The sequence below is a fragment of the Lagopus leucura genome, unplaced genomic scaffold, assembly GCF_019238085.1.
Source record: "Lagopus leucura isolate 7727_CA_CO unplaced genomic scaffold, USGS_WTPT01 Super-Scaffold_73, whole genome shotgun sequence".
NCBI lineage: Eukaryota > Metazoa > Chordata > Aves > Galliformes > Phasianidae > Lagopus > Lagopus leucura.
Window position 1 is genome coordinate 59615904 of NW_024962252.1, and position 14150 is coordinate 59630053.

Sequence of the window (14150 nt, forward strand, 5' to 3'; positions counted from 1 at the left end):
CCTTATATTGTGTGTGCTTGCTTCATCTGCTCCTATCCAAGCAGTGGAAGCACTTTATGTACAGGAAACAATAATGAAGCAGCATGGGAACAGCTGTACCAAATCTTCTGAAAAAAAGTTTCCCTATGCTATTTTTACTGTGAGAACTGGTAGTCTAGAATAATCATTCTGACATTATCTAAGTTCATCTAATTGTAAGACGCATCCTGCAGTCTGACAATGATGAGGCCAGAGCATTCAGTGAGCAGTTTTCCCACTCGCTGGTCAAAAACTAGCAGATAAATAAACGGCTACAAAAACGCACCACCCTGCAGGCTGATCCTTAATAAGCAGAAGAGGGTGATAGTTTAGTTCGGTGCGTAAGGTTTGGTTTTGGTCATCATGCTTTTAAAACAAGAATGGAGCAAATACAATCTTGTTACTACACAGAAGCAGCACTGTGCCATCATCCATAGCCATGCTGTAGCGTGCTCTGGGCATGCAACAGAAGGACCAGCAACCCGCGTTTAAAGAAAGCTAAGCAAAACAGCAGTCCACAAAGTCGCTGCTCTCTTTGATAATAAAGGCGATAAAAAAAAAATGATGGAAGCAATAAAAGTCTTATCTTACGTAAACCATTAAATTTTACTTTACACAAACCAAACGCGGAAGTGAAATACAAATTATTGTGTCTAGATAAAGAGTTCTACGTGTTTAAATGAGAACGATCCAACAGACGCTGGAAGGACGGCAGACACCGAGGGCATTCTTACTACGAAGGGAACTGCACTGTCTCTACGTTTTCTCCAACGCTCTGTCTCGGGACACGCAGGATAGCTGCTCGGCAACACGCAGTAACGCCGCACACCAGCTAGGGAGGCATCGCGGTGGTGCTTTTGGTGCTGGAAGCGCTATTCACCCTGACTTAACCCAGCGCTTTAATCGTCTTCCAAGCGCAGCACGTATGGAAACAAAGACGAATTCTTGGGAGTTCCGAGCGGTACCTCCGCTTTTACTCTCCTAGCAGAACCGACTGTTTTCAGCCAGCTAAATCGAAACGTGAAGCGATTTTTACTGCGCTTTACGACCGCTTCCTGCACATCGCCTCAACGCCGACCGCACAGGGAAGCGGCGCGCGCAGAGCCCCGCATCCCGCCGCGCTGCCCGCCAGCCAGTCACCCCCGCTGGAGGCGGACACGGCCGGAATCCCTCTGCGGCCCCCGACGCCGCAGGCGGACATTAAACGGCTCACAACAGCATGAGGACGGCGGCCCGGCTCAGGAGCCGGAGAGGAGGGTGGCTCGCTGCAGCCCCTTCTCCACGCCCTTTCCCCGAGGCCGAGAGTTCCCCCGCGCCGTCCCGTACCTCAGCCCGCGCCGCTCCCCGTTCCAGCCCCGCGGCGGCTTTAACGATTACAAACCGTTCCTCGCGCCGCGCTTCCGCGCGCACCGCCCCTCCCCCGCCCCCTACGGCAGCGCATGCGCGGCGCGACCGAACACCTCCCGCCGCAGCTCCGTCTACTCCTCTCGCAGCGCGAGACGGCGGCGTCGCGAAGCGCGGTTGTAAACGCCGGGCGCAGGCGCGTGGCGCCGGGGCTCTCCCCGCCCTGGGGTGCACGTGACACGGCGCGACTCCGCCCCTCCCCGCCGGCGGAGCGGGCGCAGCGTCGCGACTTTGTTTGGAAGAGTTCCGTGCGCGCGTGCTTCCACGGGGCGAGCCGACGGGACCGCGCTGCGCGCGGGATCTGAGAGGGAGTGGCCGAGGACGGCCCCGCCCCCCCGGCCTCGCCGGGCGCGGGCAGCTGGCGGCGGGCAGCGGTTGGCTCCGCCAAGCGGCGCTGCTGCCGCCGCGTAACGGCCGCCCCGCCCGACGTCCCGCCCCCGACATGTCCCCGCCCCCGCGGGCCCTGCCCCCTCCCCTCCTCCTGCCGCCGCTGCCGCTGCTGCCAGCGCAGCCTGAACTGAAGCGAACTCCAGAGCGAACTGAGGAGAAGTGAGGAGGCGGCGGCGGGGCTGACGCTCACAGCCACAGGCGGCGGCGGCGGCGGCGGCGGCGGGAGGGCGGGCGGGCGGCAGGCGCAGAGGAGGAGGACGCGCCCGGCGCAGCGCGGCGGCGACAACAGCGGCACCGGCGGAGAGAGCCCGGCGGCGGCGGCGGCGGCGGCTCCTTGGCAGCGCCAGCGCCCGCCCGCCCCGCTCGTCCCCTCCCCGCCTCCCTCCCTCCCTTCCCCCGCCGCGGAGCCGGGGGCAGCGCCGCGGAGCGGAGCCGGGCTCGGCGCGGGAGGAGCGGCAGCGGCAGCAGAAGGGGGAAGCGGCCGGGACTGCACCGGCCGAGGGCGCGCGGAGCGGGGAGCGGCGGCCCCGAGAGGCGGCGGCGGCGGCGACTCCGCGCGGCCGGGGCGGAGGGCGCGCCCGCAGCGGGGTCTCTCTGACTTTCCTTTTTTCCCGTTCCTCGTCGGCCCCTCGGACTCGGGAGCGCGACGCTCGCAGCTCGGAATCCTCCTCCTCCTCCTCCTCCTCCTTCCTCGGGGAGCTCCCTCCCCGCCCCGCCCCTCCCCCGCCGGCCCGCCCGATCCCGCCGGGCGCCCCGTGCCGCCGTCGCCTCGCTCGGCGGAGCTGCTGCGGGCGCTCGCCCTGTGCGCGCGGGCTTGGAATATGGTTGGGGAAATGGAAGCCAAGGAGAAGCCGAAGCCGAGCCCCGATTACTTGATGCAGCTGATGAACGACAAGAAGCTGATGAGCAGCCTTCCCAACTTCTGTGGGATCTTCAACCACCTCGAGCGGCTGCTGGACGAAGGTACGCGCCCCGCCCGGCCCGTCCCTCCCCGAGCCGGGCCCCTCGCGGCGGCGTGGGCAGCGCCGGGCCTGCTCTGCTCCGCTCTCCCGGTGCGCCCCAAACAAAGGGGAAGTGCGGGCTCTCCCCGCCCCGGCCGCTGCCTGCGCCGCGGGTCCCGGCTCTCAGCGCTCCCTCCGCAGCGTTTTTATTATTAGTTGATTTTCCCTTTGCTCCCGTCCTCCGGCGATGGGGGGGGGGGGGGGGGGGGGGGGGGGGGGGGGCCGAGCTCCGGCCGCGGCGCGCCCCACCCGAGCGGAACGGCCGCGGAGCTCTCGCGGTCCCCTCGCGTGGGGAGAGGAGCGGGCCAGCTCTCCCTTGTATAGAAACTAACTTGAAAGACTCGTATGTGCGAGTTGAGCGGGGAGAAAAACACCCCGTGCTTACGAAATGGCCTCGTTGGCTCCGACCGGGCGCCGGCGGCCCCGGGGGCAGCTTCTGCTGCGGGAGGGAGGGGAGGGGGTGCCCCCCTTTGTGCGCGGTCCCGTAGGGCCTCTCTCTGCTGTTGGATAAACGCGTTTGAGGGGAAAGGGAAAGTAAAGGCTGGCAACTTGGTGCGTCCCACACGGCTCTCTCTGTGTGATAATTGCCCCACTGTGCTGGAAGTCAGGCTGGGCGTTCGTTCGTGGTACTTAAATTTGCTTTCTGCTTGGGTTCACACGTTTAGTTTTCTCGTTAGAAGCATTTATTTTCACTTCACCTCAAACTCAGGCTTTATGCAGACCTGTTCGTCATATTTAGTAGCTTTGTAACGCGTTCTAAATCTAGGAATTATTTATGCAGCCTCAACATCTTGAGATCCTTTGCGTGAAATTACCCAGTTTCATAATCTCGAGTTAGGATTCCTGTTTGTGGACATCCTCCTTGATAACAGAACTTTGGGAAGTTGTTGACCTCGGAAGATGAAGGCGCTGGTTATATTTGGTAGAACAACTCCCCGCCCTCTCCAAGACTGCGAAAAACAGATAGATAGTGGTTGTAGTGCTGCAAACACGGCGTGTCAGGAATGGTGCCTTCAGAACGAGCAATAGAGCAACATGAAAAAGTGGACGACTAAAGAATAAGGACTATGAAAGTGGTATATTGGGAGGTTCTGGTTTTACTTTCAAGAATTTTGGGAGATGAAGTTACAGCAGAGAAAATCTGGATGTGGAAAGCAAAACTACGTAGAACTTGGTGTGTTCTTGTTCACCCCAGGAAACATTCTCTTCAGAACACTTAGAAGTATAGGAAACAGTGAGAAGAAACATAACTGAGAAGAATTCTTCATTTTTTGTTTTTCAAAGCCAGAAGAGCCTCACAGGGATTTGGTGTTGGAGTTCAGGATTCCAGAATCTCTTCAGCTTTATATTCTTGACCAGAGGAGGCCCAAATTGTTTTTTTTTTTCCCTCAAAATACAGAAGAGAGAAAAACATTTTCTGTACTAGAAGGACACGCAAAGGAATATCTGAAAACCAGGCATTTTCTGAGATTTTAATTTTTTGAAATACTAAATGCACTGGAAATCTGTTTTCTGAAATATCTCAATTCCCACATGAGGGCTGTGGGGACTTTCAGAAAAAAAGTTGTCTAAGGGTTGTGTCGAAGCTCCTCTTTGTGCACTTCATTAAAATAAACCAAAAACTGGGTTTCTAAACAGTCTCAAGAATATCTCTGCGATCCCTTTAAGCGTTTTTGCTTTTCCTGTTTACGTTGGCAGTTGGATGGAAGTATTGTGGAGGCAGAAAACTTTTTGGAATGTTGAAAAAAAATGTTTCATGCAAATTAGTAAATTGCTTGAAGACTTCAAAATCTGAACACTAAGGGGCGCCAGTTATTTTTTTCTGAAGCGTGAGACTGGCCTCTGAACGCCATTAGGAACTTGAATAGCAAAATTAACTCATCCAGGAGCACATACCAAAGAACGACAGAAATAGTTGTGGAATTGTGTGGGTTTCGATGTTGGTATGGACTTGTATACGTCCTGTGAATATAGGCGATATTGCATAGGTGGGATAGACATAGTGATGCACAGCTGAGAGGCCAGAGCAGCTTGTTCTGTGCAACAGTTGTCCTGGCTGCCTAAAGGCACCCTTTTCACTGCTTTCAGCTGTTTGCTGCATTGGCGTTCTCCAGCAAAGTTTTGTAGTTTGCTGGAAGAGTCTGTAAGGTTCAGAACGTTGCCTTTAAAGTATAATATTTAACACTTCCATCAGTTATTTCCTTGCATCCACGAGTAAAAAAAAAATAAAGTATGAGGGACAGGTGTCTGAATGAGTTGGTTGTCTGTATGTAAAAGCATGTAGTGTTAGTGTTTCCCCTTGACACTGTGGGTTTGGTGTGCTGCTGCTTGCTTGGAATTCTGTGGTTCAGATGGTGGTGTTTCCATGCTTATTGTAGGCCATCTTCCTGAAGGTTCTGTTTATGTTTGAGAAGTACAGTAGTTCCTGACAACTGTCGGACTGTCAGCCTTTGTAATTTATTTTCTATCAGCCTAAAGAAATAACGCCACAAACCTGGGAGCCCAGAAGAAGCATGGGATTACTTTCTCTACCAGAATGCACATCTTTTTAATTTTTTGTTTTACATGTTGACATTTGAAAACTAAAATCAGACAGGTTTGTGTGTTGATTACTCCTTGTAATTGTACACAGCAGGAAACAGAAATGAACTCAGAGATTTAGACAAACGATGTGTCTAAACTGAGTAGTTCTCAGAATGTGCATCTCATTTTTGGCCTGTTCCTGTTATCCAAAACACATCTTCCTTTCTGAACTCTGTCCTCATGTCTGATCTATGAAAATCATAGTGCTTAATTTAGTAAATGGTCTCAGCTTGACAGCATTTGTTTTTAAGATGGGCATAAGTGTGAGCAGTATATAGAGGGAAACTTCTGCTAATGAACTGTTTCATAATAAAAGAGGAAAGTCACAGTTTTGTTTAGATTACAGATATTTTTGCATATGTGTGCTTTCAACTTCTTATGTGTAAATAAGGCTTTTGTGGATTAGTGAGGATGTTTAAAGTGCACATCATAATAAATAGGAAACTGGATTGTTTTTATCAGCCTAGTGCAAACCTGTGGGAAGAGAGGGCTTTTCCTGAACGTGGAATAGGCTGTATTTCCTGTAATTGTTTGCACCATCAAATGTGACCTGAATTTTTTTTTTTGGTACTTCAACTTCTTAATATTAACTTGTATATTCTGGGTTAGAATCATAAATACATGCACACACATGTTTTGGGAGAATAACTTTTCCCTGTTGTGTTAAATGAATTGTTGTACCATCTTTTTTGCTCTATTTTTTTTAATAATTGAGACGTTTTGAACTCTAATTGCATTCTGAACTTCTCAAATTCATGAGTTACTTTGGTTTTGCTCTTTCTACGGACTTTGAACAAATATACCTAAATTATAAAATAAGATCCATGTAATGTAATTATATTTAAGTGCTTTCTTTTCTTGAACCTGTTGCTTCTCAGAAGGTGATAATTGATTGGAATGGATGCAGATCTAACCTGTGGCCTAGACTTTTTTTCCAGAGGGTTTGAACAAAAAATTCATCAGGAATTCCTTCTTCTTTAAGCTGAAGGTGACTGAAGTGTGCTTTTCCTGAAATATGAGTTAAGCCATGCATCTAGCTTTTGGAGAGAAACCTAATTTGATGTCGAGTAGGCTGACTGTGCTTGAATAGCTGTAATAATAAAACATCTAGATAGGGGTTAAGGAGGATAACTTTTTCTGGTTTGTTGCTATCAGCTTACTGTGCTCACTGAAGAAAATATGTGTGAGCTTGCATAGTTCAGTGCTTAAAACTGCAGTTTCATGTCAGTGTCGTCTTACCTAAAATGTCTGCTTAAGTTAGGACTGGAGAACTGGCTTTGAGTGTTGTAGATAAGTTCTCCCTTGGAAGTTACCTAGTTACTTTTGTGCATGACTGCGTTGTTTGTGGTTATGTAAATGTAGCCTGTGTTTAGCTACGGGTTTGCTGACTTGTCAGATTTGATGCAGGGTCGTTGGGCGCATTAGCATGACTTTTTTTCCACTTGTATCGGATCATGCAATGAAAAGCCAAACAGTGTTTCTGTACAGACCATGCCTGGTACTGCAAAGTTAAGAGATGAGAATTTGTTAGGATAAAAACCTTGAATCATTTTTAAATCTTATTTTCAAATCTATGATTACCTCATAATAATGAGGTTATAGAACTTCTAAAACTTAATTTTGAAAAACCTCATGAGAGTTGTTCTAAGTTGTGGTGTTGTTGATAACGTGAAAACCAGAAGCTGCATTAAACTTAGTTTGTTTTGTTTTTAGCTTGGGAAGAATATTTAAAGCTTTCTTTCTTTTTTTTTTTTTTTTTTTTTTTTTTTTTTTTTTTTTTTTTCCTGCAGCAGCACAGTTAAATTGTTTTTGGAGCACTGACTGGATTGCAGTCACTTGGCATGTAATTTAAAAAGATGATGGGTGTTATTGTATCTGATAAAAGTTTGAACTTAATTAAGCAACTATTTAAAGCTCATGTTTTGTAAGCAGTTTGTTCAGTGTTGCTTACCAATAACTGATTATTGAAATGTCATGGTTGTTATTTCTTTTAAAGTAAGAGTAGCCTCACTAGCCCTCCTTCTGCTTAAGAGCTGCTGGGTAAACAGGAGAAACCTGTTTGAATTCCATCATTCTGTTTAGTGTTACTGGTCACACAAGGCTGGAACTGAATTGGTATTTTTTCTCATCTGAAATAGTATTCAACATTTTCCAAAGTATGTGGTGTAATTAAAACATCTGCCCTTGCCCCTGTTAGGAAACAAGTGACTAGTACAGATTAGGTTACAGGTTGGTATGCTGTGTTTTTGTAGCTTGTAAAGGAAAAAGTGAGGATGTGATTGGTTAATACTATGGTAAAGGGAAAAAAAAAATCTGAGAAGCACTTAATAGATTTTGAAAGAGTACTTACAGTGTTTCAATTGTGAAAATTAAGTTCATGTACATCAACAGAGGAGAAAAAAACAAATTCTGGTATTTTGTAAATGCTGTGTCTGGAGAGAAGGCCAGACGAGAAATGAAAAGTTGTTTTTGCAGTCGACTTAACTTTTTTTGATCGGCTTCTTAAATTGAAGCTTTCTTCTTCTAAGTACAGTAATTAAGTCAGCAATGGGATGCTACTTAAAATGTTTTGAGTTGTGCAGAGTTTACTACAAAAGCAAGTGATTCGTGTTGTCTTCACTGATTGTAATTGTCCATGGGGAACATGTATTGTTCCTTGTAGCCCATGGTTGACAGGACAGGCCTGTGTTCAGGTTAATACACCAGGCCTTCCCGACAGCTCAGGCTGATTGAAGTACTGCAGGACTGTCAGGAGGGCTCTAGGCTTGGATTTGAACCCTTGCATGGAGAGATATAGGGTGGGAGGAACGCCTTGCCAGGAGAACTGTGTAGTAATGAAATGCCCTCACTCACTGACCCTCACCTTTATTGAAATATAAGTCACGACTTCTCATTCAGATTTTGTGTGTTTTTCATGTATTGATTTTAATCAAAATACAGATTTTGACATTTCTTTTTATTTTTATATTTTATTACAATTTTAACAATCCAATGTTAAAAAAACAAGTAGAAACAAGTGAAAGTGCCAGTGTTTTAATCTCAATATACTTAATATAATTAGCAGGGTTGCTAGAAACACCATATCAGATATCTGCAGTTTTCTAGCAGGAGTAACAAGGTCTGTAAGGCATGTTGGAACTGCTCCTTGAGTTTTGAGACAGCTGAGTGTAACGTTCATAAAATCTAAATTAGATTGCATTGCTGTGGTGAGGCAAAGAGTGTCTGAAAGTTGAGCAATATTATGTTCTGTCCTTTTGACTTGAAGAAAATATCCAGAGTTACCTTTTGCAGGGCAGGTAAAGTCATTTTATTGTTTGTGTTGCTGTTGGCTTTTGTGGTGTTTTTTTTTTTTTTTTTTTTGGGGAACATTTAATAGGATGGGTGAAGCAGCCATGCTCACTTTAAAGAGAAATAGCATCCAGCTTCATTATCTGAGCTTGCCTCATGACTGCATTATTCTTGTTTCCATTCCCTTTTTTTTCATTGCTCACTACTTGGCTATTTGAGAAGGGCAAGCAAGTAGTGCAGGTTAAAGTTGTTCTTGTTTGTTTGTTTGTTTTGTTTAGCAGATGTTAGTGTTCAGAATCAACATGGTTATGCAAACAGGAATTTTAGGATTTTTCTTGTTGAGCCTTAAGAATAGGGATTCAAATTTTCAATTAGTATTTTAATTTTCATTTGAGATCTTATTTTTATACTTGGTGTCAAAATGCAACATTTTGTTTCTCAATTCATTGCAAAAAAAAAAAAAAAAAAAAAAAACAAATCATCTTGTTGAGGGGAATGGCAATAGGTATTTAATAATGGATTTTGCTTTCAGTGATTTTTTTTTTTTTTGGCATACGATTGGTTCAGTAGCAGTTTGAAAGTCAAATTTCTGAATAATTTTTTTTAGAATATTTTTGCTTAGTGACAGCACCAAAATATTTCTAATTTTCTCCGTGTTGAAGTAGGTTAGGTAAGGTTTCCAGCACCAGCGTGTACCCCCCCCCTCACCTCCAAGTGATTTGGTACTTTGTAACTTATTTGCAGTCTTGAAAGGCTGGACTTGGCCCCAAGACAGCAGTTTGTAGAGGGAGTTGGATGTGGAGCACTTTGTGTAATGAGTGACTGGCATTTCAGGTTCTTTGTAGTGGGATGTGTAACAGTTCTAGTGGTATATAGCCTTATAGTCATTAACACCTCAAGACTTGATTTGAGTGGAAACATGACAGGAACTCAAAATCCTGCTGCTTCTCTGTGAAGTTGAGTGGTGGTAGTTCTGGGGGGTAATGCATTGGAATGGGGGCTGAGGCCTGAGAGGAGGCAGAGGATGATAGTGCAGTATCTTATACCTTTGTCTGCTGGATCGGTTCCTGGTTTAAAAAATCAGTTGATACTCTGGACTAGTCAAGGTTTTGTGAGTTTGTTTTTGTATGTTGTTGGCTTCTCAGACAGAGCGGAGCTGTGATTGAGCTCACCATATGTGATCTCAGAATAGTTGCATTGGCTCAGTGGCTGAGCTAGTTCAGTGCTGAAGATGCAGAGCAGAGGTTAAGGGGGAAAAGTGCATTTGTTTACACGCTCATTTTAACATTTGCAACTCCTAATTGGATGTCAGCTGATTATGTAACTGGTCCATTCAAAATTTTAAGAAGACAGCTGTTTTTGGACTAGCCGACACTAGATGGAAACCAGACTTTGCTGAACTGTTTAAATGCTTCAGCAATTTAAATAACAAACTTTACTGTTTTGATTGTGCAATTCAGAGTAAAGAGCTACTTTAGAAATCTCTAATTTCTAGCTTGTGGAAATCCCGAGATCCTAGGATATACTGAGTTGGAAGGGACCCACAGAATGTCCTATCCCAGTTAGGGTATCTTTTCTTCATTAATGTCTGGAAGAGGAAATATACCTATGTACTTAAAAAGTAGACATCAGAGTCATCTGATGTTACTGAATCGTTAATAAAAAAACGTAATGCTCGATTATATGTATTTAAATGGCAGTTCAACTAAAATTGAAACAGCTGATGTTGCTTAATTCTTTTATTTTTCAGACTTTGAAGGGATGCAGATCAATTAATATTCTTAATACGATATAATAACCTGTAAATAATTATGTCCACAATTAATGTGTAATATATATATATATATATATATATATATATTTTTTTTTTTTTTGGTGTAGATAAAACCAAATCCACTTCTGTTTGCTGTGGGATACCTCTGGTTTTGTTGCAGGAAAGGATGGGAAGAAGAAAACAAAAGTTCTGTGGCCCATGACTCTTGCTTTCAAGCAGTACTGCTCATTTACTTGTACTGCTTTTAGTTAATTTTGGCTTGTACATGAGAAAAGAACATGAATGTTTTTTCAACAAGTTGTCACCTTCATTCCCCCCTCCCAGTGATTAACTTCCATACTAACTTTGCCTAAAGGCTACTTGATGAGAGTGTTTGATAAAAGTTGGTTTGTGTGTTTAAGGCTAAATGCTGCATCAGGACCGGCTGTCTCATTTGGAGTATGTTTCTGCTGTGAGAGCTGTCTGTGCTGTGTGAGAGCTGTGCATGTTAGATGATGGTAGAGACAAGTTGTTGGTTCTTTAATTGCTTAAGTATCGTGCCATAAAGATAAATGCAGTCAGAGAGGCTCATATCCAGTCAGTTTACAAGGGGAGGGAATTGCTATTTCACGTTGCTTGAAGCTTTTATGGAAATCTAATACTGCCTCTCAATTAACGTGGAACAAATAAGACTCCTGGTATGGGTTCTTGTGTACCTCCTTTTCACATAGTTCTGACAACTTTTCTTCAAGCCTGGTTGCTAGTCAAACCAAGTTTGGCACAGGTGATGTTGTAGGAGTTAGAAATGAATTCTAACCAAAGTTGTATCAGACTGGTTCTGTGTATGTATTTTGAGGACAGAAATGATGTTTCAGTGTGTCCTAGCTGTAAAATTTGGGACCACGGTTGCTTTTCGGGAGAAGCATATTTAACTCTTATAAAGTCTTTGCGGAGATTTGAATCTCATGTTTTGAATTTTCCTCTGTTCTTGTGTTCATTCTCTGTGGATAAATTTTGTGACAAGACCAACGTAATCCTTTGGGTAAAAATCTGAAAACAACATTACCTAAAAATGAAATCTGCCTCGGAAGGAACTGAGAAATGTGGAACTGACTTTCTTGAGATATGCCTACTACACTTACAGAATGAAAAAGAAAAATAACAAACCCTTCATTTTTTAGAGACCTGTGGCATTTAAATACTTAATGCTAATTTGAAAAGCAGGAGAATATCCTCTGTATATCATTTTAGTATAGAGTTTATTGAGGTTAAATTCTACACGGGTTGGAGCACTTCAGATTTCTAATGATTTGTGTGTAGCTTCCAAGGAATCAGGCCTAAGCTCTGTCTGTTGGTAGTGGGGTACATAAAACTGGTGCCTATTGATTTAGTAACTGTATTTTATTCATACCTATTCATGAGGAACCTTGTTGGTTCCAAATGGGAGGTTTAACGCACACTGAGGGTGCTTGGTAGTGCCAAGTTTTAATACTGTTAAGTGTCTTCAAAAAGATGCTCTTGCATCAGCCTCAGATTAACATAGGATGAATAACAGAGCAATTCATCAACAAAGCAGCTCAGAGGATTGTCAGCAAGAAAGCTGACGATGATGAATTGGCAAGAGATGGATGTTGCGGTAGATAGCCACTACGGCTAACAGTGGAGTTTGGGGGGATGGCAGTTGGTATTTAGGTGTGTGCTGGATAATTAAGCGAGAAGAAGCCACACTTCTTTGCTTGGCTGAGTAGAAAAGAAACATGTCCCTCCTGCAATTCAAGATGGTTACTAAATTCAACATCTTAAAATGGCAGATGGACAACTGGATTATACTTTACTGAAAGACATTTACATCGATCTTTAGGTCTGATAAATGTGGCTTGTTTGAGACAGACTTCTGAACTTCCATCAGTGTTTGCGGTCTCAGCAGTCTTGGTAATTAAAAGAATATATATATAATTATGATGTAACTTTGAGGCAAACTCTAAACTTAATTTTCCTTCAGGTTTTGCACTCAATCTTCATGGATCTTACAGCTCTAATTACTTCCATTTTTGAATTTCATTGATTTTTTCTAGGATAATAGTTATGAATCTGAGGAGCTTAAACAAGAAATTGTTTTTTTGTTACTGTTAAAGCAGTAGTGTAACAAAGTGGTTTTTGTCACAAGCATGGTTCTCTCTAATGCCATTTAACATGGTTTGTGCTTGAATTGTTGAATTTACCACTCACTGTTATATCAAGTTGCTGAGCACTTGATGTGTAGAATACTGTTTAAAGTAATAACACTTGAGTTCTTTGTGGGGATACAGTTTGCTTGTAGATTTGTATTGCATTTTTCTCTTCTGCATAAAGTAGTTTGGCTGCTGAAAATTTTAAGTGATTCGTAGTACCTAGAGTGTACCAGAGTAATCAGAAAGATGCTTGCTGTGTTCTGCATTTCTTGAAACTTTTATTGTGCATTCTTAGCGTTGAATTTCAGATACAAAGGCAAGGTACTAACATTGCTGACATTCAAAGAGGTTTTATTCTGGTTTGATTAGGGATTAGTAGTTGATGGGCGGCATAAGCTTTTATAAACATATTTATTTTTATTTTTTGCTAGGAATGTGATGGAGTGGATGTAGCTAGTAATGAAACAAGAATATTCCCAGGCTGATAAGAAAACTGGTGAAAGATAATGCCACAAATATGGATGTAAATACTCTGCACCTATCAACACTAGTATCATGAAAGAAATAGCTTTAATAGTGTAATACTTTTTTTTTTTTTTTACTGTGTAAGTAGTTAAAATAGTTTTTATCAGAGCAGAAAGGTGAAAATGCTTTCCTGTGAAATACTGGCATTTTAAACTGCAATGTTTTTCTGCTCAAAAAATATTTCTAATTTACAAAAACTTAAGTTGTTACTCTATTAGCTTTCAAACATTATGAGATTCTATACTGTTTGCTGTAAAGATTTGGGAAAGTGCAATGGTGCTGACTTATAAAGGTGTCATAACTGTCATAGTGTGAGATCTGGAGTAGCTTGTCATCTGGTCTTTTAATTGTTGAAGTCATTGAAGATTTCATGTAGGGGTGTGAGCACTGATCTTTTAAAATGTTTTGTTTCAGCTGCTCTTTTAAAAAGAAGAAAAGAACCCCAAAAGAATTTTTCTGTATGCATAAGCCATTAAAGTGCTGTGTTTCCTGGCAGTGTTGTAACGTGAAGTAGTTTAAAATACTGCCGGTTGAATATTAATGAATCATTAACTTCATTAAGTCAATTTAGCTTATTTCTGGTTTGTTAACTGTAAGGAAGAGGCTACACAGATCAGTTTCCAGGTAGTTTTCCTGAGATACTCCAGCTGTAGCATAAGGGAAAACCTTGTTGCAGGTTAACTGGCAAAACCTTTTCTTGGGAAGGAAAGACTGAGATGCTTTTTACTGGCATTAATGTTTTTACAGTGTAATCAAAGTTTCCTTCATGTGTGCTGACTTTTTCCAGCCTAATCTATACTAGCTTTTCTTCCTTTTTTCACACTGAGTTACTCTTCTTACTCCTTTACCTAATGTTTTCTGGCATAGCAAAGAATTTCAAGCAGATACATTTCATACTGTAGTATTGGCAGGCACTTGTACAAAAGATAACTTCAGAAAGTTTTGTCTAGACCTTACTCTTACAGTCTTAGAACACTCTGGACTGCATGAAAATGTTTTTTTGATGTGAGACCTCCA

General features: G+C 43.5%; 1 protein-coding gene and 1 long non-coding RNA gene across 4 annotated transcripts in view; one reads left to right on the forward strand and one right to left on the reverse strand.

Moving 5' to 3' along the window:
• Nucleotides 1-598: 598 nt before the first annotated feature.
• On the reverse strand, nucleotides 599-1418 carry LOC122193496. The gene is made up of 2 exons (XR_006182924.1): nucleotides 1345-1418; nucleotides 599-1026 (listed from the first exon to the last, which is right to left on the reverse strand). It is a non-coding gene; the product is annotated as an uncharacterized LOC122193496 (long non-coding RNA).
• A 1152-nt stretch (nucleotides 1419-2570) lies between these two features.
• QKI (QKI, KH domain containing RNA binding) overlaps nucleotides 2571-14150 on the forward strand; it is a 135250-nt gene continuing 123670 nt past the window's right edge. For all 3 annotated transcript variants that reach the window (XM_042879012.1, XM_042879021.1, XM_042879031.1), the window contains exon 1: nucleotides 2571-2775. In XM_042879012.1, the coding sequence (XP_042734946.1) occupies nucleotides 2634-2775 (142 nt within the window). In that variant the 5' untranslated portion in view covers nucleotides 2571-2633. The remainder of the gene's footprint in view (nucleotides 2776-14150) is intronic.